General features: G+C 51.6%; 1 protein-coding gene across 1 annotated transcript in view; it reads right to left on the bottom strand.

The window, feature by feature from the left end:
* ADARB2 (adenosine deaminase RNA specific B2 (inactive)) overlaps nucleotides 1–19,498 on the bottom strand; it is a 474,444-nt gene that overhangs the window by 32,693 nt on the left and 422,253 nt on the right. The window contains exons 5-7 of the mRNA XM_063100614.1: nucleotides 15,143–15,311; nucleotides 11,984–12,135; nucleotides 2,927–3,095 (exon numbers count right to left, since the gene is read on the bottom strand). Coding sequence (XP_062956684.1) covers nucleotides 2,927–3,095; nucleotides 11,984–12,135; nucleotides 15,143–15,311 — 490 coding nt within the window. The remainder of the gene's footprint in view (nucleotides 1–2,926; nucleotides 3,096–11,983; nucleotides 12,136–15,142; nucleotides 15,312–19,498) is intronic.

Consider the following 19,498-nt stretch of genomic DNA (forward strand, 5'->3'; position numbering starts at 1 on the left):
AGGTGCACAGTGCTCCATGCCCAAGGATGTGTTTTGATGCCGGTTGCGCTTGCCAGACCCAGGCCTGAGCTAGTGTCATCTTCATGGCCACCACTGCCCCTCCTCCCCATCCTCACACGCAACAAGTATTGCTCATCAGGGCCGTCACGAGCATCTCACTGTGGCTGACACCACGCAGATCACGTGATCAATGGCCCCTTGCGGGTCAGAGCACATCGTGGAAGCAGACGGTGCCAGAACATGACTTCCTGCCGCTCAGTGCAGGGCATGGGGGCAGACACGCTTGCTGGGTGATGTGAGGACACAGGCCGGAAGGCATTAGCTGAGGGAGCATGAGAGGAGCGGGAGATGGCACGGCCAGGGAGGAGGAGGAGGCAGGAGAAAGGAGAAGGGAGACTGAGGCAGAGAGAGAGACAGAGACACAGAGAGACAGAGAGACAGAGAGAGGTACAGAGAGACAGAGACAGAGAGAGATAGAGACAGAGATAGAGACAGAGAGAGATAGAGAGAGAGACAGAGAGATAGAGACAGAGATAGGGACAGAGACAGAAATAGAGACAGAGAGAGATAGAGACAGACAGACAGAGACAGAGAGAGACCGAGATAGGGACAGAAACAGAGATAGAGACAGAGACAGAGAGAGATGGAGAGGGAAGGAGACAGGAGATGACAAAGGATGGAAATAGAAAGGTGGGGAGTGGGCTTGGGAAGGATTGAGCAAGGGGGAGTCTTTAAGTCTCTTGTGGCACCCCCTCCTCTGTCCTGTCACCACCCTTCAGGCCATAGGTCTGGGGGCAAAGCACTGGGTGAACAGAAGAGGCCATGTGGCTGCTCGTCCTGCCCTCCTGGCCCCGGGGTCAGTCGCGGCCAGCGCGGGAGTTCTCCTAGCAGCTCCAGGGCCCAGAGCTCCACACCGCTCCCAGGAACCGCATCCTTCTCAGTCCTGGACAGTGTCTGGAAACCCCTGGAGGGGACACAGTGAGGACTTCTGTTTTGCGAGGAGGTTTGGTGGGAAAGAGAAACCCTGACCTTTGAGCTGCTCTGTTGCCACCGACAGACCTGCTGATGACCGACACCGTGCAGGCCGGTGCTGCGTTCAATTCACTGTCTGTTGATGTGTGAGATCCCAGAGATGACAAAATTTCAATTCTGCAGCATTAACTCCATTTTTCTGGGGAGTCAGAGAGTTAATTTAGAAACCCAGCGCTGACTGCTGACCGACAGAACTTTGGTTAAGGTGAGAATTGCGGCCGTTTTTCTCTTTGTGAGTAGATGAAGACATGAGAGGGAGGAATGCGTTTTCTCCTGCAGGACGAGCTGTCTGGGGACAGGGCCCTTCCCTGTAACGAGGAGTCAGGGCTTTGCTCCCCCTTGTTCTGGGCTCTCCTGCTGCGCCGCAGGGCGGTCACAGCGGGCATTACGCATTGCGCATTGCGGCCTGTTTCCCCCGCAGCCCTTTGGCAATTCCCTGTGGGAATCCAGAGCACTGTTCTCAGCACGGCTGTTTATCTTGTAGCCCTGACAACAAACCCCGAGGGCAAGGTGGAGGGAGGGGGCCTGACCTCAGGGACCTGCCCTCGCCCTTGGAATTCCTAAGGCTCCTTTGGGTTACCACAGGTGGAGAAGCCCGTCTAGTCAACGACAAGTGCCTGCTGAGCCCACAGGCTCTGGGAGCTCCTGGGATAGCTCGTTTTAACTGGGGGTCCTGGGGATGGCTCCCTAGATCCTGTCCTGGTGGGGGGAAGTCTGATGCTTCCTGCTTGCGCTCACGGGTGCTGGGGGCCTGGGCTCTATTCTCCCTCCTCCTCTCCTCCCCTCTTCCTCACTTCCTGAGACCAACCTTCCTGCCTCCTGATGTTCCCCCGCAAAGATGTTCATGGAGGGTCTCAGGGCAGCAGTGTCCTCAGAAGCCGGGATGGGGTGGGGGGCACTTGCATAGAATGCACTGTTTTCACTCGGATTATAGACTGCTGATGAGCGCATTACCAGAGCTTCCAGAAGGCGTCCTCATTCACTCCTGATCCCGGTCCTTTATGACCACTCTATCCTTGTCTTCAGGAGCGGCTCTGGAGGACTGTAGGGCTCTTTTGGGGAAAGTCATGCTGCACTCCCCCAGCACCCAGACACACCAAAGTGTTGGGGCATCAGGACGAGCTGAGGGAGCAAGTCTTGGGGTGTCAGCATGAGGTGGAGGGAGTGGGTCTTGGGTGTCAGAAGGGGATATGGGGTGGGGAGAGAGGTCTTGGGGTGTCAGGACGAGCTGGGGGAGCAGGTGGTCCTGCCCTCAGCTGCGCTTATTCACTGTGAGTGATGTGTGACGCGGGACCTTGGCCAGCTGGACAAGCAGGTGCTCTGTGTGGGAGGCTGAGAGGCCCTTTCTGCAAATTCTGCCTTCTCCTGCTCAGGGTGGGGCTGAGGCTCCCCCTCCCCAAGATCTCCACTTAGGGCTTTTGAAACTCCTCCTAAGAGGAAAATGCCCTATGGGGTGGTGGGGGAGAAGTGTTCCACTAGTTGACATCGAAGGCAGGCTGATGTCTGTCCTAGGACGTTTGTCAGGCTTTAGTAAAAAGTGAGCGGCCTGGGAAGGGAAAGCCCTGTTCTCATCGGTCAGTCCTGCGGTCATCCTGACAATGACATATCATCAGCAATGGCTGACATGGGCAGGGGCTGTGCCTGTGTCTTTGCTGTGGCCCTAGGGACTGCGAGGAGCCTGCACTCTCTAGGCAACTTGCCTCAAGCATATGGAACTAAAAAGGTGGCTGTCTGTAAGACAGGGTCATGCGTTAGGCACACAAGGCCCTGACGACACATCTGGTGTTTCTCTGACCTCACTCAGAACTGGGACGTGGGTCGGAGCCTGCGGTTTTGCCATCCCCACCGTTCACCACAGCCGACTTCTGCAAGAGGAGGGGGAATCGGCTGTTACCTGGCGATCTTGTCCGTGCAGGACATGGTGACCAGCTGCTCCCCCAGCAGGACGCCGTCCCAGGTCTGGACTGCGCTGGGGCTCCGCACAGGGACCGTCCCTTCCCCAGACTCAATCTTGGTGCGCAGGTGCCCGCGGAACTTCCTGACGATGGGTCTGCTGCTGTTGACTAGGAAAGAAGAGGGCTGGTGAGAGGCGGAGGGGGTCACTGTCCAAGACACGACTGGAGTGACACTGTCTAGACCGGGGCCAGCCAATATTCCTGTAAAGGGCCAGACAGGAAACATCTTAAACCCTGTGGCTCTGCTGTCCCCATCACCACCATCCAACTCTGCCACAGAGGTGCAAAAGCAGCCTTGGCAGATATGTGGGTGAGTGATAGTGGCTGTGTTCCCCTAACACTTGATAGGGACACTGAAATTCGAACATATTATTGAACATATAATTTTCACATGTCACAAAATAGTGTTCATTTCTCTTTTTCCATCCATCTAGAAATTTAAAAACCATGCTTAGCCTGCGGGCCATACAGAAACAGGTGGTGAGTAGGACTTGGCCGTCCCCCGGGCTAGATTTTAATCCTGGCTCTGGTGTGTACTAGCTTGTAGCCTTGGGAGAGTGACTTAAGATCATGGTTGCTTCCTTTTAAAATAGGTATTGTAATAGTGCCTACCTCCTAGGCTGTGAGGATTGGACGAGACAGCACACAGAATGTGCTGCTGTAGCCTGGAGTGTCTCAGCTCTTGTTGGGTTCCCCTTACTCCCAAGGGTCTTATGTGACAGGTGTTGGCAAGGCCCCCAAACGATGCAGCCTACGGGCTGGTCTCTATGGGTCCCTCGCATGTTCTGTGTTCTTCTGCTTTCTTTCCTTTCCAGAGCCCTCTCTACACACACACACCCATACCCATCACATTGCACACCCCACAATTATGTGGGGTACTGTGAACAAGCGGAAACTTAAATTTATTTTTATCCTTTCCTTAAAAATTTCTGTGTAAGTCTGGATTATATTGCAATATAGAAATGGTTAACTGCTTTGCATATAAATAATATATATAAAATAGTGTAGTGGTTCCAACATTTATATGCCTATGATGGCATAAATAAATATTAACTGCTTTCTTTAAAAAGTTTCTATTTAAGTTTTAGGAGTTGTGGAAATGGAAGTGCTCCCTCACTTACCCTCCTTGTAGGTGCTAAGTAGTAACTAACTCTTGGGTTCGCATGGAAACTTTCTCCCACAGATCTCTAAGTAATTTCCAGTATATGTTCTCATTGTTTCTAAGAGCTGAAGTGTTTTACTATACATTCATAGTACCTAAAGGCTCTCTCCTGGGAAGAAAGATGGTTGCTCTCTTTGGAGAAAGTAAACTTTTGAGAGGTTTCAGATAGCTTTTTTACCCTGCAACCAACCAGATACTTGATGAGCTCTAATTTGAACTGGCCCATGAGTCAACCATGTAAGGGAGAACCAAGGACAGAGACTGTGCCTATGTGGACACAGAGAACAAACACCCAGCCCTCCCCCAGGTAGAGTGCAAGACTCTTCTTTGCAGCTTTAAATGGTACTGGGAATCAGGTGACAATGATGATGATGATGATTGTGAAGATGGCAATGACGATGGTGATGGTGATGGTGACAGTGATGGCAGTGATGGTGGTGATGATGGTGATGATTCTGGAGATGATGATGGTGATGGTGACTATGGTGATGGTGGTGATGATGGCGACGATGATGGTGAAGGTGATGGTGTCTGGTGATGGTGGTGATGATGGCGACGATGATGATGATGATGGTGAAGGTGATGGTGTCTGGTGATGGTGGTGATGATGGCGACGATGATGATGATGATGGTGAAGGTGATGGTAAAGGTGATGATGATGATGATGGTGATTATGGTGAGGTGATGACAATGTTGATAATGGTGGTGATGTTGATGGTGATGATGACAATGATGATGATGATAATGATTATAGTGACAATGATGATGATGATGATGATTATGAAGATGGTGATGGTGATGTGATAATGCTGATGGTGATGATGATGATGATGGTGATGATGGTGAGGTGATGGTGGTGATAATGATGGTGGTGATGATGATGGTGATGATGGTGATGGTGATGATGATGGTGATGGTGATGATGGTGATGGTGGTGAAAATGATGGTGGTGATGGTGATGATGGTGATGGTGATGATGATGATGATGATGATGATGGTGATGATGGTGATGGTGATGGTGATGATAATGATGGTGGTGATGATGATGGTGATGGTGATGATGGTGATGATGATGGTGGTGATGATGATGGTGATGGTGATGGTGATGGTGATGATGGTGATGATGGTGAGGTGATGGTGGTGAAAATGATGGTGGTGATGGTGATGGTGATGAGGGGTGATGGTGATGATGGTGATGATGATGATGATGGTGATGATGGTGATGGTGATGGTGGTGATAATGATGGTGGTGATGATGATGGTGATGATGGTGATGGTGATGATGATGGTGATGGTGATGGTGATGGTGATGATAGTGATGATGGTGATGATGGTGAGGTGATGGTGGTGAAAATGATGGTGGTGATGGTGATGGTGATGATGATGATGGTGATAATGACGGTGATGGTGATGGTGATGATGGTGATGATGGTGATGATGGTGAGGTGATGGTGGTGATAATGATGGTGGTGATGATGATGGTGATGATGGTGATGGTGATGATGATGGTGATGGTGATGATGATGGTGATGGTGATGATGATGGTGATGGTGATGATGGTGATGATGGTGATGGTGATGGTGGTGATAATGATGGTGGTGATGATGATGGTGATGATGGTGATGATGGTGATGATGGTGGTGATGGTGATGGTGATGATGGTGATGGTGATGATGACAATGATGATGATGGTACTGATTATGGTGACAATAATGATGATGATGATAAACTGAACACAAAATTGTTCATATAACTCAAACACACTAGAACAAATCCTTGGTTAAACCTGACTTTCTACCCTGTCCAGGTGGGGTCCTTCTCAGCAACAACTTTCTGTGGCAGTCAGCACTGGGAGAGTGAAAAAGCCAGAACTTTTTTCGAAATTTTACTCTTCCATTTGGGGGATGTTTTTCCCAGGGAATATGGTACTTGCTGTCCCACTATGTCTGATAGTCATCGTGTCCTTTTATTCTCCCGACACGTCAACTATTGTGTTCACCTCGAAGGTTGCCTGCTACATTGCAAGGCCTTTCTAAATTCTTAGCTGTTGCCACTGCAAACAACTTTCCATGAAGTAGACTTTACAGTCTGTTAATGCCATGACAACAGGGAGGCCTGCCTTGAATTAACAACTGGTTTCCTGGAGTTAAGCCAAGGTTTTCAGGTTAGGTTAGTTCTCCCTCAAGAGCCAGGTGCATGAGACTCTCCCACGGGCATCTGTTTTTGGACGAACTAAGTCTCAGGTTGCTTCCAGCCTGCTCCCTGATGTGTCTGTGTGTCAGAGACCTTGTAGAGCCTGTTTCTCTGGCTGTTTCTTGGCTAATTGTGAGAGGCAGGAGGAACCTGAGGATGCCCCTTCAAGCAGAACAGAATGCCAACCCAGCCAGCGATTGCAGGGAACTGAGCTCAAATAACCTGTAATGGATTTACAGTGTGCCTGAGATGGTGGAAGTGTGAAATGCGAAAATCCTGCCTGCCTTGTACATGCAACACTCCCAAATCCATCGGAATGTTCTGACACAGTTATGGTATTTTGAGTCATCAGACACTTCATTATGGTGTTTGTTAATCTAAAAACCTCACCTTTCAAGAGTGATGTCAAGGTATAGCGAGGGTAGTAATATGCTTCAGAAAGTTGTTCCAGTGAGAACTTGATTTTTAGGGGAGAATCAAAAGGAGATGGAGATAAAAGACAATTAAAGAAATCCACCCTCTAGGGAGCTAAAGATTTATCTAAGAAGTGATTCATGGTTGGTACAATGGTATGGGGAGAATGGCAAAGAACAAAGGTATAATAAAGGAAGAAAGTATTTTTAAACACCAAATAAACTTAAAATTTTCAAACTGTCTTCCAAAGGCATGTCCCAGAAGGTGTACCTATGAAGCAAGTCACTATTTATTGTAATAATACTAAATACTACAGTATTTACCATGCAGTCATGTGGGTGACCTTCACCTTATTTGATGATAATGATAACAATCATGATGAGGTCAAAATTCATTATCCTAGAATGCACTAATGTTAGTGTGTATTGCATGTTTCTGTAACTCAGAAGGAAAATCTGAAGACATGAGGTTAAGAAACTGTATTTTAGATGCTCTGACTTCCTACGGGATTTTGGTTCAATCTCTTGAACTGCCGTTCTGTACAATGAATGGAATTGTCTTAGAATGAACATATATGTGTAGATAAATATATGATATGATCCTGATATTTTCCTTGGCATCTTTTGGGAGATAGACTGGGGAATTTAACTAAGTTGTTAAATTCTCAGAAAATGGCAGTAAGAACTGAGTTTACTGGATTACTCAAACACCATGCCCAGACAGCAATCTGTAGTGGAATCGTCGGTGAGGTGGGAGGACACAGGTGGCTCAGCTGCAGTGGAGTTCCCAATGCTCATAGTCTTCTCTTACGTGTAGGCTCTCATCAGAGCTGCTGTGCCTCTAGCCCAGGCCTCCCAGAGACACTGAGGAGGTGCAGTCATCCACTGTGAGTCTAGTGGGAGCCTTGTCCCCCCTAGGTGGAAGCCAGTACCCTTGAGCTGCTAAGAACTGTCGTCAGAACCCAGACTATGACCTAGAAACAAGCAGCACATTCTCCTGGTTGTGTGAAGACATGTCCTTTAGGTCCAGGACAAAGTCACAGGTTCAGCAGTTTGAGTTATCTGATGTGGATGGAACAGCTCTGGGTTGAGTGAGATCAAAGTCCTCAGTCTGCAGAGCTTCTTATGGAAGGAACTTCCTCTCCCAGTGCATGTGATGCACCAGTAGAAGCTTTTCCACCTGCCCACCAGGCTGTGGGTCAGGGAGTCCTTCCACCAAGCTCAACCTGACCATTGCAGACTCTCTGCCAGACCATCCTCTCCTCAAAGAGCTTTCAACTAAGTCAGCAAAGAAACACATGCCAGTGTGGACAGGAGACCATTCAAGGGGGTTCCAACCCAGTGGCTGGAAACATGACTGATGCTCAGAGATCTCCAGACCCCTGGACGCCACCCCACCCCTGAGGCATCTGTCCAAGAGCGTGTGGCAGGATCCTGCATTATAAGAACTTCTCTGGTGGTCCTGATAGATAAGCTGGGTGTGGAAACAAACCAATCTAATATATTCTTAAGCTGACAGGCAACATCTCTCACAGTCTCTTGGACCAATCAGCACTGATGCCATATTTAAAGACTCCAGGGGTGGAGCATTTATGATCTATCCAGATGAATGTTTCTGAGAAAAAATAAACTTGGGGAATATAGACCTTCTGGAGCCACACGCATCCCAGGGAAGTGGGTCCACCTGGGCCTCGTGCTTCTCTTAGCCTCAGAACCCCTGAGCCTGGGCCTCAGGAAGCTGGGATCATCTGGCTGACTTGACTTGGGGGATCAGAGGACTCGAGCTGTCAGGACAGAGAGGTTCCTGTGGGAGGTGGTTACTCTGTGGCTGGTGGGAAGTCAGAAGTTCAATCCTGGGAACCCCAAGTCAGGCTCGGCCGCTCACTGGCCTTCTGGTTTTGTGATACTTGCTTTAATGATTGTTTGAAACTGTCTGCAGAATGTTCTTCTGTTCCTTCATTCTTTAAAGGAAGGGGGAACATCTAGGCCACCTGTCCAAGTTTCCAGACTTCTCTTTAATTTAGTCATGTCATAGCTGTGTTTGTAGATCCCAATGCATCAGACACCTGCTGAATGCTTGTGTGTGCACGTGTGCTCATGCACAGGTGTGCGTTTGTGTGTGCAGGTGTGTACTCATGTGCAGATGTGTGTGTTTGTGCACATGTGTGCTCATGCACACATGTGTGTGTGCAGGTGTGCTTATGCTCGTGTGTGCATACACATGTGTTTGTGTGTGCAGGTGTGCTTATGCCTGTGTGTGCACATATCTGCTCCTGTACATGTGTGGATGTTTGTGTGTGTGTGGGCTTGCCCTCGGGTGTGTGTGTGTGAGAGAGAGAACTCTGGCAGAGCTGTGGGTGGATAGAGAGGTTGGCACACTGCAGGCCCTGTGTGGAGACACACAACAGCTCCATGCAGAACAAATGATGGGGGGAGAAGAAAATGTGCTGGTGTTGATCAGGACTGGGCAGGGCAAGGGGCTGGGGAGAGGAGACAGGGCAGCTCCAGAGTGGGCCGGGCAGTGGAGAGAGCCTTAGAGGACCGAGAACGGCAGTCCTTTGGGACGAGCTCCTTACACCCCTAATGAAGATCTCAGTGGCGTGGACCAAGCCTGCCTGAGCTGTGCAGTCTCTGCATGTATGAGCAAATGACATCGCAGTGACCTTCGGGGGACATTTGGGAGAATGACTGCTGAGCTGGTGGCGCACTAAAACTAGGTTTCTACAGGGCTGACCTCCAGGAATCGTCTTTCCTGCAGGGGCTTGTCACCCTCAACTCTGCCTTCTGGCTGGCCCTGCAGGAGCCCTCAAAGCAAAGGTCTGGTCACTTGCGTTCCCTTATTCAGTGGTCCAACCCCCTTAAAGGATAGCAACGAAAGACACCACATGAGCAAGTGACACGGGGCGCTCCCACTTCTCACTGTAGAGGTGCTGAGCTAGTCCCTCTCCAGTGGAGACCACAGAAGTTGTCCCTGAGAGTTTCTGCTTCCTCAGGGGGGTGAGGGTGCACAGCTGTTCCCCGAAGGCTCCTGCTGAGCAGAGGACAGTGGGAATTTGGGTTTTCTTGCCTCTACTGAGTGAGGAAGGGAACAGCGATGCATGACTTTGGCTGTCGAGTCCACGTTGGAACTCGCCAGGTGCCTGCCTCCTCCGCGCTCACAGGGACAGCGTCTGACCTGGAGGCATAGTGCAGGCAGGAGCATCCCACCTTTTCCTGGCACATCCACAACAAAATGTGAGGAAAAGCCTTTGTTTTTTTCCTACCAGCACCGGCCACTTCTTAAGAGCACAGTGAAATAAGAGACATCTGTGTCTGGAAGTGAACCCCAGGGTGCCTTGAGAATGCATTTGTTTGTTTTTCTAAACCACTGACATTGCAAGCTGGAATGAAGGGCTGAAGAGGCCGCAGTTGGTGCTTGATGTGAGAAGCCAATGAGCTAGAACTGTCCCCTGGGGAGACCAGTGGGACTCAGGCGTGGCCCTCTTCCGACTCCCACTGGGGACACATCAGCCAAGGAAAGAGATGGATGAATTAGGCTGCTGGCACCAACGTTTTGCGGGGCTTTTCCTCCCAGAGTCTGAGGGCTTCTAGGCCGGGTCTTCATGATGCCAAACCTTCTGAGAGAAAATGGAAACATAATTCCCAGTAGCTGTCTAAGGGACCAAATTTCACAATTTTACGGGATGAGTTGGTATCACAAAGACCCAGCTCGAGGAACGTTTCCGAGGAAAAACAATCAGTGCACGTGTTTCCCGTCTTTCTTTTTCCTTTGGGAGCTGTGTGGGGTGGAGGGGTGCCCTCCATGACCTCACTGGGGGCCACTTTTCTCTGGGGAGGGCCGTGTCCACTGCCCGTGTGTCCCAGGTCACCCAGCCTCTCCCTCCTGGGGCAGCTCTTTCAAAGGGGCCTGATATTTAATGGGTTCCCTCTTGTTGATTCTCAATTCAACTCAAGTCTCCCTTTACTTCTCAAAATAAGTAGAATGTCACTGAGAGCTCTTCTGTGGGGGACCCCACCAACCGCTCTTCAAAGGGGACAGAGATTAGATTGGTGGAAAGTCGGCAAAAGGGAGAATGAACTTCCCTGGACCAGCATCCGGTCTGTGGGTCAGAGAAATGGGCTAAGTGCATGTGGGCTTAAGACACTATTTTCCCCATGCCTTCTTTGTCTGGAGGAATTCATCACAAGCCTGGAACACAGCAGGCACTCAATAAATGCTTATTTTCCTTACTTTGGTAGTTAGAACACAATGTAGCCTTCTGTAGGTGGAAAATGAGAGGGCCCAAACCAAACTTTTAATAGCTGTGCACTGTCTGCCGTTCTTCTGCTGGGGATTTCCTCTGAGCACAAAAATAAGCCTTTGGGCGTTTCAACATCTTTGTAGGGCCAGATCCCTCATTGTAGACATGTATTTAATTTCACTGCCTATGTTGGGAAGGTTTGCCTGGGACTGCTTCTGGAGGGTTTGGAAGAGAGAGAGAGAGAGAGAGAGAGAGAGAGAACATATATACATACACACATGCATGTGTAATATACATGCACATAGCACCAACAATAGAACTTCATGATGGCACTGAAGGAGAGGAGGAGTTAGCCCTGAGCTCTTTTTCTTTTATTGTGGAGATACTGATGCCTTTGGTGACACCAAAGCAGGGACCCGTCCTCCAACCCTGGACCACTCAGAGTACCACTCTGTGCTGCTGGTGACGGTTGAGAGGGGCCGTCACAGATGCTTTCTGTCCCTCCTCCACCAGTGAATGCCAGCAGGGCAGGTCCTGCTGAGGGATCACCAGTGGAACTTGGTTGTTAACCTGCGGAGACACCTTTGCCAGGCATTGCTTACCACTGGCTTTGTTACCAAAGGTGAGTTTTGTTCCCAAAGTTGCAAACATGGGCAGACAGAGCCAGTGTGGATTTGCTCAGCCCATGTAATTCTCTGCCTCCTTCCTTCCATTTTCCAGCCTGGAATATAGGGACTGTCTGACTTGTTAAAATAAAGCAGAGAACTAGGCAATAAAATAGCTAGTCTTAGACCTCAGACTACTTTTCTGCCAGTGATCTGTGCATTTCAGACTAAGATGTTGGAGGTGTGATTGTCCAGCTAACAGCAGGTACAATCGGCTCGGCATCTTAGGGCCAAGGCCGCATCCCCCACGGTGCCCGGGCAGCCATAGGCTGGGGCAGCTTGTGGCTGTGAGCTTACAAAAGGTAAAAAGTGTGTCTCTTACGGTGTGTGGTGATCTCATAGGGTGAGTTGAGTCTGGCGTCTCCGCAGGGCGAGGTGCTCACGTAGAGGTGGAAGAGAAGGTTTTCCCGCAGCCTGTAGCCTCCCTCCTTCAGCCGCACAAATATCGACCGTTCAGCATCCTCCCGCCGCTTGCTGGGGTCACAAAGAGGTGCCGGGTAGTTAGTCACAAGCCAATCCAGAAACGTCCCAGCCAGGTGCATGCTTTGATCCCGTGTGGAAGCATTGTTCCCCAATATTCTCCTCTTTCACACTGCCTACCATGTGTTCTCCTTGCACAGACACATCTAGGATTGGTGGCAATGAAACCAGTGAACGCACACACAGCCCCGCCCTCACCCACCCCGACATGCACGTCCACATTTTCTCTGCTGCTGTCCTGTCTACATGTCTACAAAGCTGCCACCCTGCTGATGCGCAAGCAAGTGCTCCCCATGCAGGATCTTGCAGGGGACTGTGCCTGCCGGCACCCCAGTGGACAAGGCATGTGCATTAAAAGGAGAAAAGGGGCTTCGAGAAGGGGCTGGGCCTGGCCGCAGCGTGACAAGGCCGGAGAGCATGTGGTGAGGAACCTGCTCATCTCTGCCTGAGCCATGGCCAGGGAGATCCAGAAAGACATGTGTCCTGATCTGGGTGGGATATTGGACTTTTGCCTATGGACCCCCCGCCCCCAGCCATTACACTCAACCTTGAGGGATTCCCTCTCTCTGGTGGGAGGCCCCCAGTGGGAGTCACCCTTGCCAGGCCGTGTCTCTTCTCCCGCGTTTCATCCCCTGGTCCTGGCAGTCCACTTTCACTGGCCCTGCTGGGAGGCATGTCCACCCCACCGATGACGGATTCTGTTCAGTGGGGCCCTGAGGTCTGGCAGGCAGTGGCACAGACATTTTCTCTGCAGGAGAGCCAGAGGTGCCCCAGCCTTGCACTCTGCCTGGCTGCTCTGGCTGCCGCCCCTGTTCTGCCCAGGCACCCTGCCTCCTCCGTGGGCCGCAGCGCCTGCCCTTGTCCCTGGGACTCTGAGCACAGAGCCTGTGCTGGAGCCGTGCTCCCTTCTGCTGGTGTTTCATGGCCATGGCCGGCACCCCCGTGCTGGGCAGTCTGAATCCCTCCCAGCAGGTGACTCTGCACCCGGCTTGCAGCCGGCTCCTGGTACATGACGCAGTTGCCTTCTGTGACACACAGAAGGGCTGAAGGTGCTTGGAGATATTTCCAGTTGAGAGGGGGATATCTAGGAGTAACTCCTCCCCACGTTTAGAGAGATTTCCAGCCCCTTCCCTTATGTCGCACTCCAGCTGCACCTCCAGGCCTCCTAGGGCTGATGTGGGCCATGCCAGGCTGCCAGCTGCACAGAGGCACAGATAAAAATCAACTGAGGGTGTCAAGGTGTCGCCTTTACTTGAGTGTGTTTGCCACATTGTGTGTCTTCAGCACACACTGGTGGGCATGAATCAGTCCCTCACCAGGGCCCCCAAGATCCCAGCATCAGTGGATTTGAGGAAGGCTGATTCAGCAGGTAAGAAAGGTTGGCTGCAAGGTGTGGGGAAGGACTGTCTGCAAAGAGACCTGCGGCCATCCTACAGCTCAGCCAGGAGCGCGGCCAAGGCGTCACATGCTCTGATCCACCTGTATTCTGGCTCCTGTGTAATGTGACTTAGAGAAATGCCAGAGTAGACAGCCACAAAAACACAGGAAATTCCAACACTGGAGCACATTTCTCAGGTCTCAGCAGCTTCTTCATCCTAGAACACCCCTGTTAGAAGGCACCTGTGCCTGCAGAGGAACATCTCAAAACCTACCATCCGCCACCTGTGACACACTGCCCAAGGAAAGGTCTAGAGAGGGAACACACTTGAGAATATGGGGTGCAGGAGGACTGAGGCCAGGAGGATGGGGCTGGAAGACATTGAGCACCAAAGTCAAACTGTCTGTGTGTCCAAGGGGCTGAGAGCTGCTTGCCTGGGACCTGCGCAGTGGAAACTGAGCCTGTGGCTGGGGATCAGTCCTAGGGACAGGGACAAAGTGGCACCTGCCTGGGCCTGGCATCTGAGAGGCAGCCCTGTAGTCTCGCAGAAGCCCTGAGCTCTGTAAGAAGTTTCCTCAGCTGAGGAATCCTCAGAAGAGGACTGAGGAGGGAGAAACCCTGCACAGCGGGTCCCCTTTGAGGTGGACACCGTTTCATCAAAGTCGAGCAGAGACGTTGACTTTAACCTAGCACCTGTCCATGGCTGAAATGAAGGTTTACCAGGGAGTAGTGGCATTGACCCAGTGGCCCCCACTTTGTCACTGAACACATGTCTAAGTTCAAGTGCGATATGGGTTTCAGAGGGAGCAACAGCCCCATCTCCCAGGAGACGGTGGGTATCATCTTCTTTTCCCCTATCTTTCTTTTTTAAACATAAGGCTAGTTCTGGGCTGAATAACTGGAGGGCGGTGGTGAGAAGGATATCACCTTCCTTTAAACCCGTAGTAAGGGGAACTATTTAGGCCACACCGGGTGGGCTATTCCCTCTGGGGGACATCCTGGTGCTCCTCTAGCTGGCCTGAGAGTTGGGTCGTCTCCTCATCTCCTTGGCCTTTCGAGTTTGAGCAGCCGGCTGGGGACACAGCTTGACTGAACCTCGACGGCCTGTGAAATGGAGGGGGCTGTGCCCCACGGTCTCCCCGACCCTCGAGGCATCTGGGCCTTGTAAAGGAAGCTGTTTGTAGGGTGCTGTCGCCACAGTGAAGTGTCACCCTTAGCAATCCCCTGAATGTTTCAATGGAAAGGATCACCAAATGGATGAGCTGGGACAGGGCGTGTCCCCGCATGTCTGTGCATGTGGGCACACATGTGGGTGTGTGTGTAACTTGGAGGCAGGCAGGGTGTTTCCTGGAGAGACAGGAATAATGAGGGAGATGCCTGGAATTTCAATACTTTACTGGCCCGTGTGGTGACACTGTGTGGCTGGCAGGAGGCCTCCGGCCTGGGTGAGAGTGAATGCCCTGTGGCTGTGGCTGCCTGCGTGTGCAGGAGATGGCAGGCTGAAAGGGATCACACACTCTGAGCTGGGCCCTCCTCCTCCCTGGCTGCTCAGCGCAGTGGTGCATCAACACACCCATCACAGAGCTGAGCCCCCGAGACCCCCCACTCCGACACGGCCGTTACCTCAGGTGCAGCTCCAGCTGGGCATAGAGGAAGTGAAGAAACGCCCTCCGCACTGCCACCTCGGCATGGCAGTCATTGACCACCAGCCCCTGGTCACTGATGTGCTCGCCGCTGATGCACTTGGTCCCCGAGGACAGGGCAATGACCTGCGCTTGCCTAGTGTCCAGGCCTGGGGACACAGAGAGGGGTCAGAACAGCATGGCTTCCTGTCCCCCATTTGATGGTCTGCCGACTCCCATGAACATGCATGTCGGTGTTTACCTAGACAGCCAGCCACTGGCAAACCGGGAATCTGCTGTGAACAAGGCCGGCTAGATTCCTAAAGCCTTGGGAGGCCTGGAATGGAGTGGCAGCGACGTCTCCACTTTCTGTAACTGTTATCACAAGACTTCTTTAAGCCTGAAAACCAGACCTACTGACACCTGAAGAGGCTATGTATTAACTCAGTGCTATGGGTCAAATGTGTCCTCCAAAAGTTCACATGCTGGAAACTTGACAGCCACTGTAACAGTGCTAACAGGTTGGGAAATCCAACTATGGTATTTGAAAGGTGGGGCCTTTAAGAGGTGATTAGATTGTGAGGACTGTGCCCTTGAGAATGGGTTGATCCATTCATAGAGTGATGGGTGTGGTTCTGATGGCTTTACATGGAGAGCGAGTGAGCAGGTGAGCTCTCTCTTGCTCAAGCCCATTCTTGCCATGTGACACCCTGATTGACATGGGACCCTGTGGAGAGCCCCCACCCAGAAGAAGGCCCTCACCAGATGTGTCCCCTGGACTGTGGACATCCCAGACTCCAAAACTGTAAGAAAGAAATTTTATTCCTTTATAAGTTATCCAGCTTCAGGTATTCTCTTATAAACAACAGAAATGAACTAATACACTTAGGAATGCTAAAAGTGTGTCTTGTGATCTCATTTATACATCTGTACCTGGATGTAACCGACAACCAGTTGTCAGGCTATGTGATACTGTGTAACCAATGGAAACCTGATGTACTGATTAAGGGCCTGTCCCTTCTCTTCCCTTTCTTCTCCCCTCCTGTGATTATAAAAATACTGGAATTTGGTCTGCAAATCAGAACTTATGATTGAGGACCTCTTGAATCTATGTCTTCCAGGCTGTGGTCACACATATTGGCTCAAATAAACTCTCTGATACTTTGTCAGTGACTTGGGATCTTTTTCTGGGTTGGTACCACACGGCTGATGTGCACTGTACAGTTTGCTGTGTCGTGGCGATGTGTGACTGACAGATCCTGGAGGGTCTTGCCTTCTCTATGGTGTGGCTTTTATGACCACCAGAAAGCAGCTGGGCTGAAAGTTCTCATTCTGAGAACTGCACTGACTTCCTAAGACTAAGGTCAACCTGGTTGCCATTGGGTTTTGCCCAGATGGCTGTGTGTGGGGTGCCAACTGTGTATCTGATAGAAATGAGGACTTTGCACTTCCCCAGCTTTGTGTAGTAAAGTCCTGGAAAAAGATGGGTAACACAGAGACAGGGTGGTGACCTGCCACCAAAATGACATGGGGTGCCACCAAGATCAAGGAATGACATACGCCACCTCCAAGCCTGGCCCTGGAGGGAGAGGGAGAGGTACAGCCTCCTGGTTTCCTGCTGAGATTCTGAAGGGGGAGAGGAAAGGCCCTCAGCTGTGTGAGCCATAATTTCCAAATTCTCCCCAGACATTCCACCACCTGACCCTTGTCCTCTGAGTTGACAGTCGCACCTTCCCGCATTTAAGATCTGCTGATGGGAAAGTGCTTTGCCCAGGAGGGGTGAGGGTGAATGGCGGCCCCAGGCCTGTGCGCCACCCTACAGACCTTGCTGTATTGCCTGAGGCTCGGGGCGAGATCTGTGCACGTCCTGCACTGCCTTCTCCTTCCTGCAGAGGAGCAGAGCAGCCACTCAGAGCCCTGGGACCCAGGGGTCAGGGCCCTCTGCGCCTTCTTCCCAAACATGCCTCCCCAAGTCCTCCATGATGCAGCGTCTGTTCCCTGGGTATGCTCCTGCCAGTGCAGAGACACCTGCCTTTCTAACTCCCACCTTCACGGGCTTTGCCCTGAAGCTCGGCACACCTCGGAATCTGTAGGTGCCAGTGGTTTGGAACAGGTGGCAGTGCGACATCACGTGCACAGCACTTCAGAGTGCCTGTGAGCAGTGCAGCTGGGCCACAGGGCCAAACAAGCTCCATGTCCCCGCCCAGCCAGGACCACGGCCACAGGCTGAGGCTGGGCCCCCAGGCATCTTCTGGGGCCATACCCTGGGCAGTGATGGGCTGCGCTCGGCAGACAAGTGACTGAGGTGATGGCCCGGGCAGGAGCTCCACATTGAGCTCGTGGCAACCCCAGACCCATGCATGGACTGGTGGCATTCCCGGGTCGTGCTTCAGGAGCGACGTGTCTGAGGATGTGTTTATACTTTCTGAAGCTCACACCCGAGAACAACGTGGCAAATCAATGACGGCAGTGAAGGCAGCCGAGATTCTCACTCAACATTGCAGGTTTTCTGTTCCTCTTGAAGAGCTGTAGGACCAGTAGGAAGGAGTTTAGAGGCAGTGAAGCTTCCCATCTCTTCCAGAACTTTCCTTTTCTGAGAGGCGGCACATCCCTTGCCAATCTGTGGAGCACAGAGGGAGGACCAGCCCTCTCCACAGTACTCTCCCTTCCTGGTCATTTCAGAGGTCACAAAGCAGCTATTTCTTAGGGTGTAGGAAACCTCAGAGAGGATGCATTTTCATGGATATTTTTGGAGAACTAGGAAGCCAGGCATCTGCTTGATGCTGGCCGTGTGTCTAACCACCTGAAAGATTCCATCATCTCTACCTGGACTTGCTGAGCGCCTGAGTGATTGCTATTGTCATTCAGATGCTCTTTATTCATGGTAAGAGTGAGTTTTGAGGTGGTTCTGAGTCTCTCTGAGTCCCGGGTTCCCGCTGCCTGGAGACACTCCCATCCCTCTGAGTGGCCTCAGTCTTCACCTCTTCTCCCAGCAGGAGCTGCGCTCACACCAGCACAGAGCGGACACCAGGCTCTGCGATTCACTTTCCACAGGGTAACGTTCACTCTGACCATTGTCCGAGGATGCTCACAGCAAAAGCAAGATCGAAAACAACACAAAAAACTCAAAACACCTCCAAACTCAATGTCCTTCAGTGCGATGTCGGTCACCTTTCCTAAGGAGATCTCAAAGCCACTCAGTTTATCCTTCCTCCTGCTCTGAGGATCTGGTGCAAATGTGCGTTTTCTCTTCTCTTAGATCGTGGATTGCTCGAAGGTGGAAGCCAGAATTTCCACCAAACATTCTAAGGGCCCCCCAGGGAGTCTGTGGAATCAGATAGATTGCCTGGGACGATCCAGCTGGTGTTGCTGGCTCAGTAACAAATCCCGTTTTCCTGGTGCTGTAATAACCAAAGTCCAGGGCCTGTTGCTGGCCCTGCCAGCCCAGCCTGCAGTTTAGCCAACTGGGGTCTGGATTCATGCTGCGCGTGGCCAGTACAGAGAGACCACTCAGCAGTGGATCATACCCTGGGCTGTGGAGTTCTCTCATAAATATTTGTATGGACCATTTCTCTAAAGAGGCGATATGCAAATTAAAGGCACACTAGCAGACTTTCCATTTTCAGTAAAGGTTACTTCCCCAAATGCAAACCGTGCTGGGCACACGGTGGGTACGTCCTGCATACTCTTGCCTCTGGCTTGTACCTGCCCCCGTCCCCCAGAGAATGTGTTCTAATGCCCAAATGACATCTGTCTCTCCTGCCCCCCCCACAGTCTGGATCCTTCTTTGTGAGCTAAAAGGGGGAGCAGACAGGGAGACAGGGAGTGAGATGAGAGGGAAGAATGAGGCATGGGGGAGAGGGGCACTGAGGCAGACGTGGGCTCATCTGGAGAGCTGTCCTGCCTTCCACATGGAGTGAGACCCCGTGCAGGTGGCCCAGCTGTGTTGTCTCTGCCCCCACGAGCTCTGGCTGCTGAGGTCCGTGTCTCCCCAGCTTCCTCCCTTCCTGGGCAAAGCTGCCCCCTCTGCTCCCCTCGGCTCCTCCCGGTGGCCGTTTCTGTGCCTGCTGTCCACACACGCTCCCTCCCCAATGGGATTGAGCTGCCCGGTGACCTCAGGAAAGGAGGCCACTCACCTTCCTACATTTGCTTGCCAAGTCGGCAGCTACACCACTTTAATAAAAGCAAAAACAGAATACACCAAACCCCTGTGTTTTCTTCCCCAGGAAAAGTTTAAAAGCAGCCGCAGCCACAGCTGCTGTCCGTCCTCGTCACTGAGCCACCCTGGTGACTGCCTCTAGCTGGGGGTGCCAGGGGTGCAGCTGAGGATCATTTGCTGGCAGGATCCAAAGCTGCA

This window comes from Cynocephalus volans, chromosome 6 (genome assembly GCF_027409185.1).
Source record: "Cynocephalus volans isolate mCynVol1 chromosome 6, mCynVol1.pri, whole genome shotgun sequence".
NCBI lineage: Eukaryota > Metazoa > Chordata > Mammalia > Dermoptera > Cynocephalidae > Cynocephalus > Cynocephalus volans.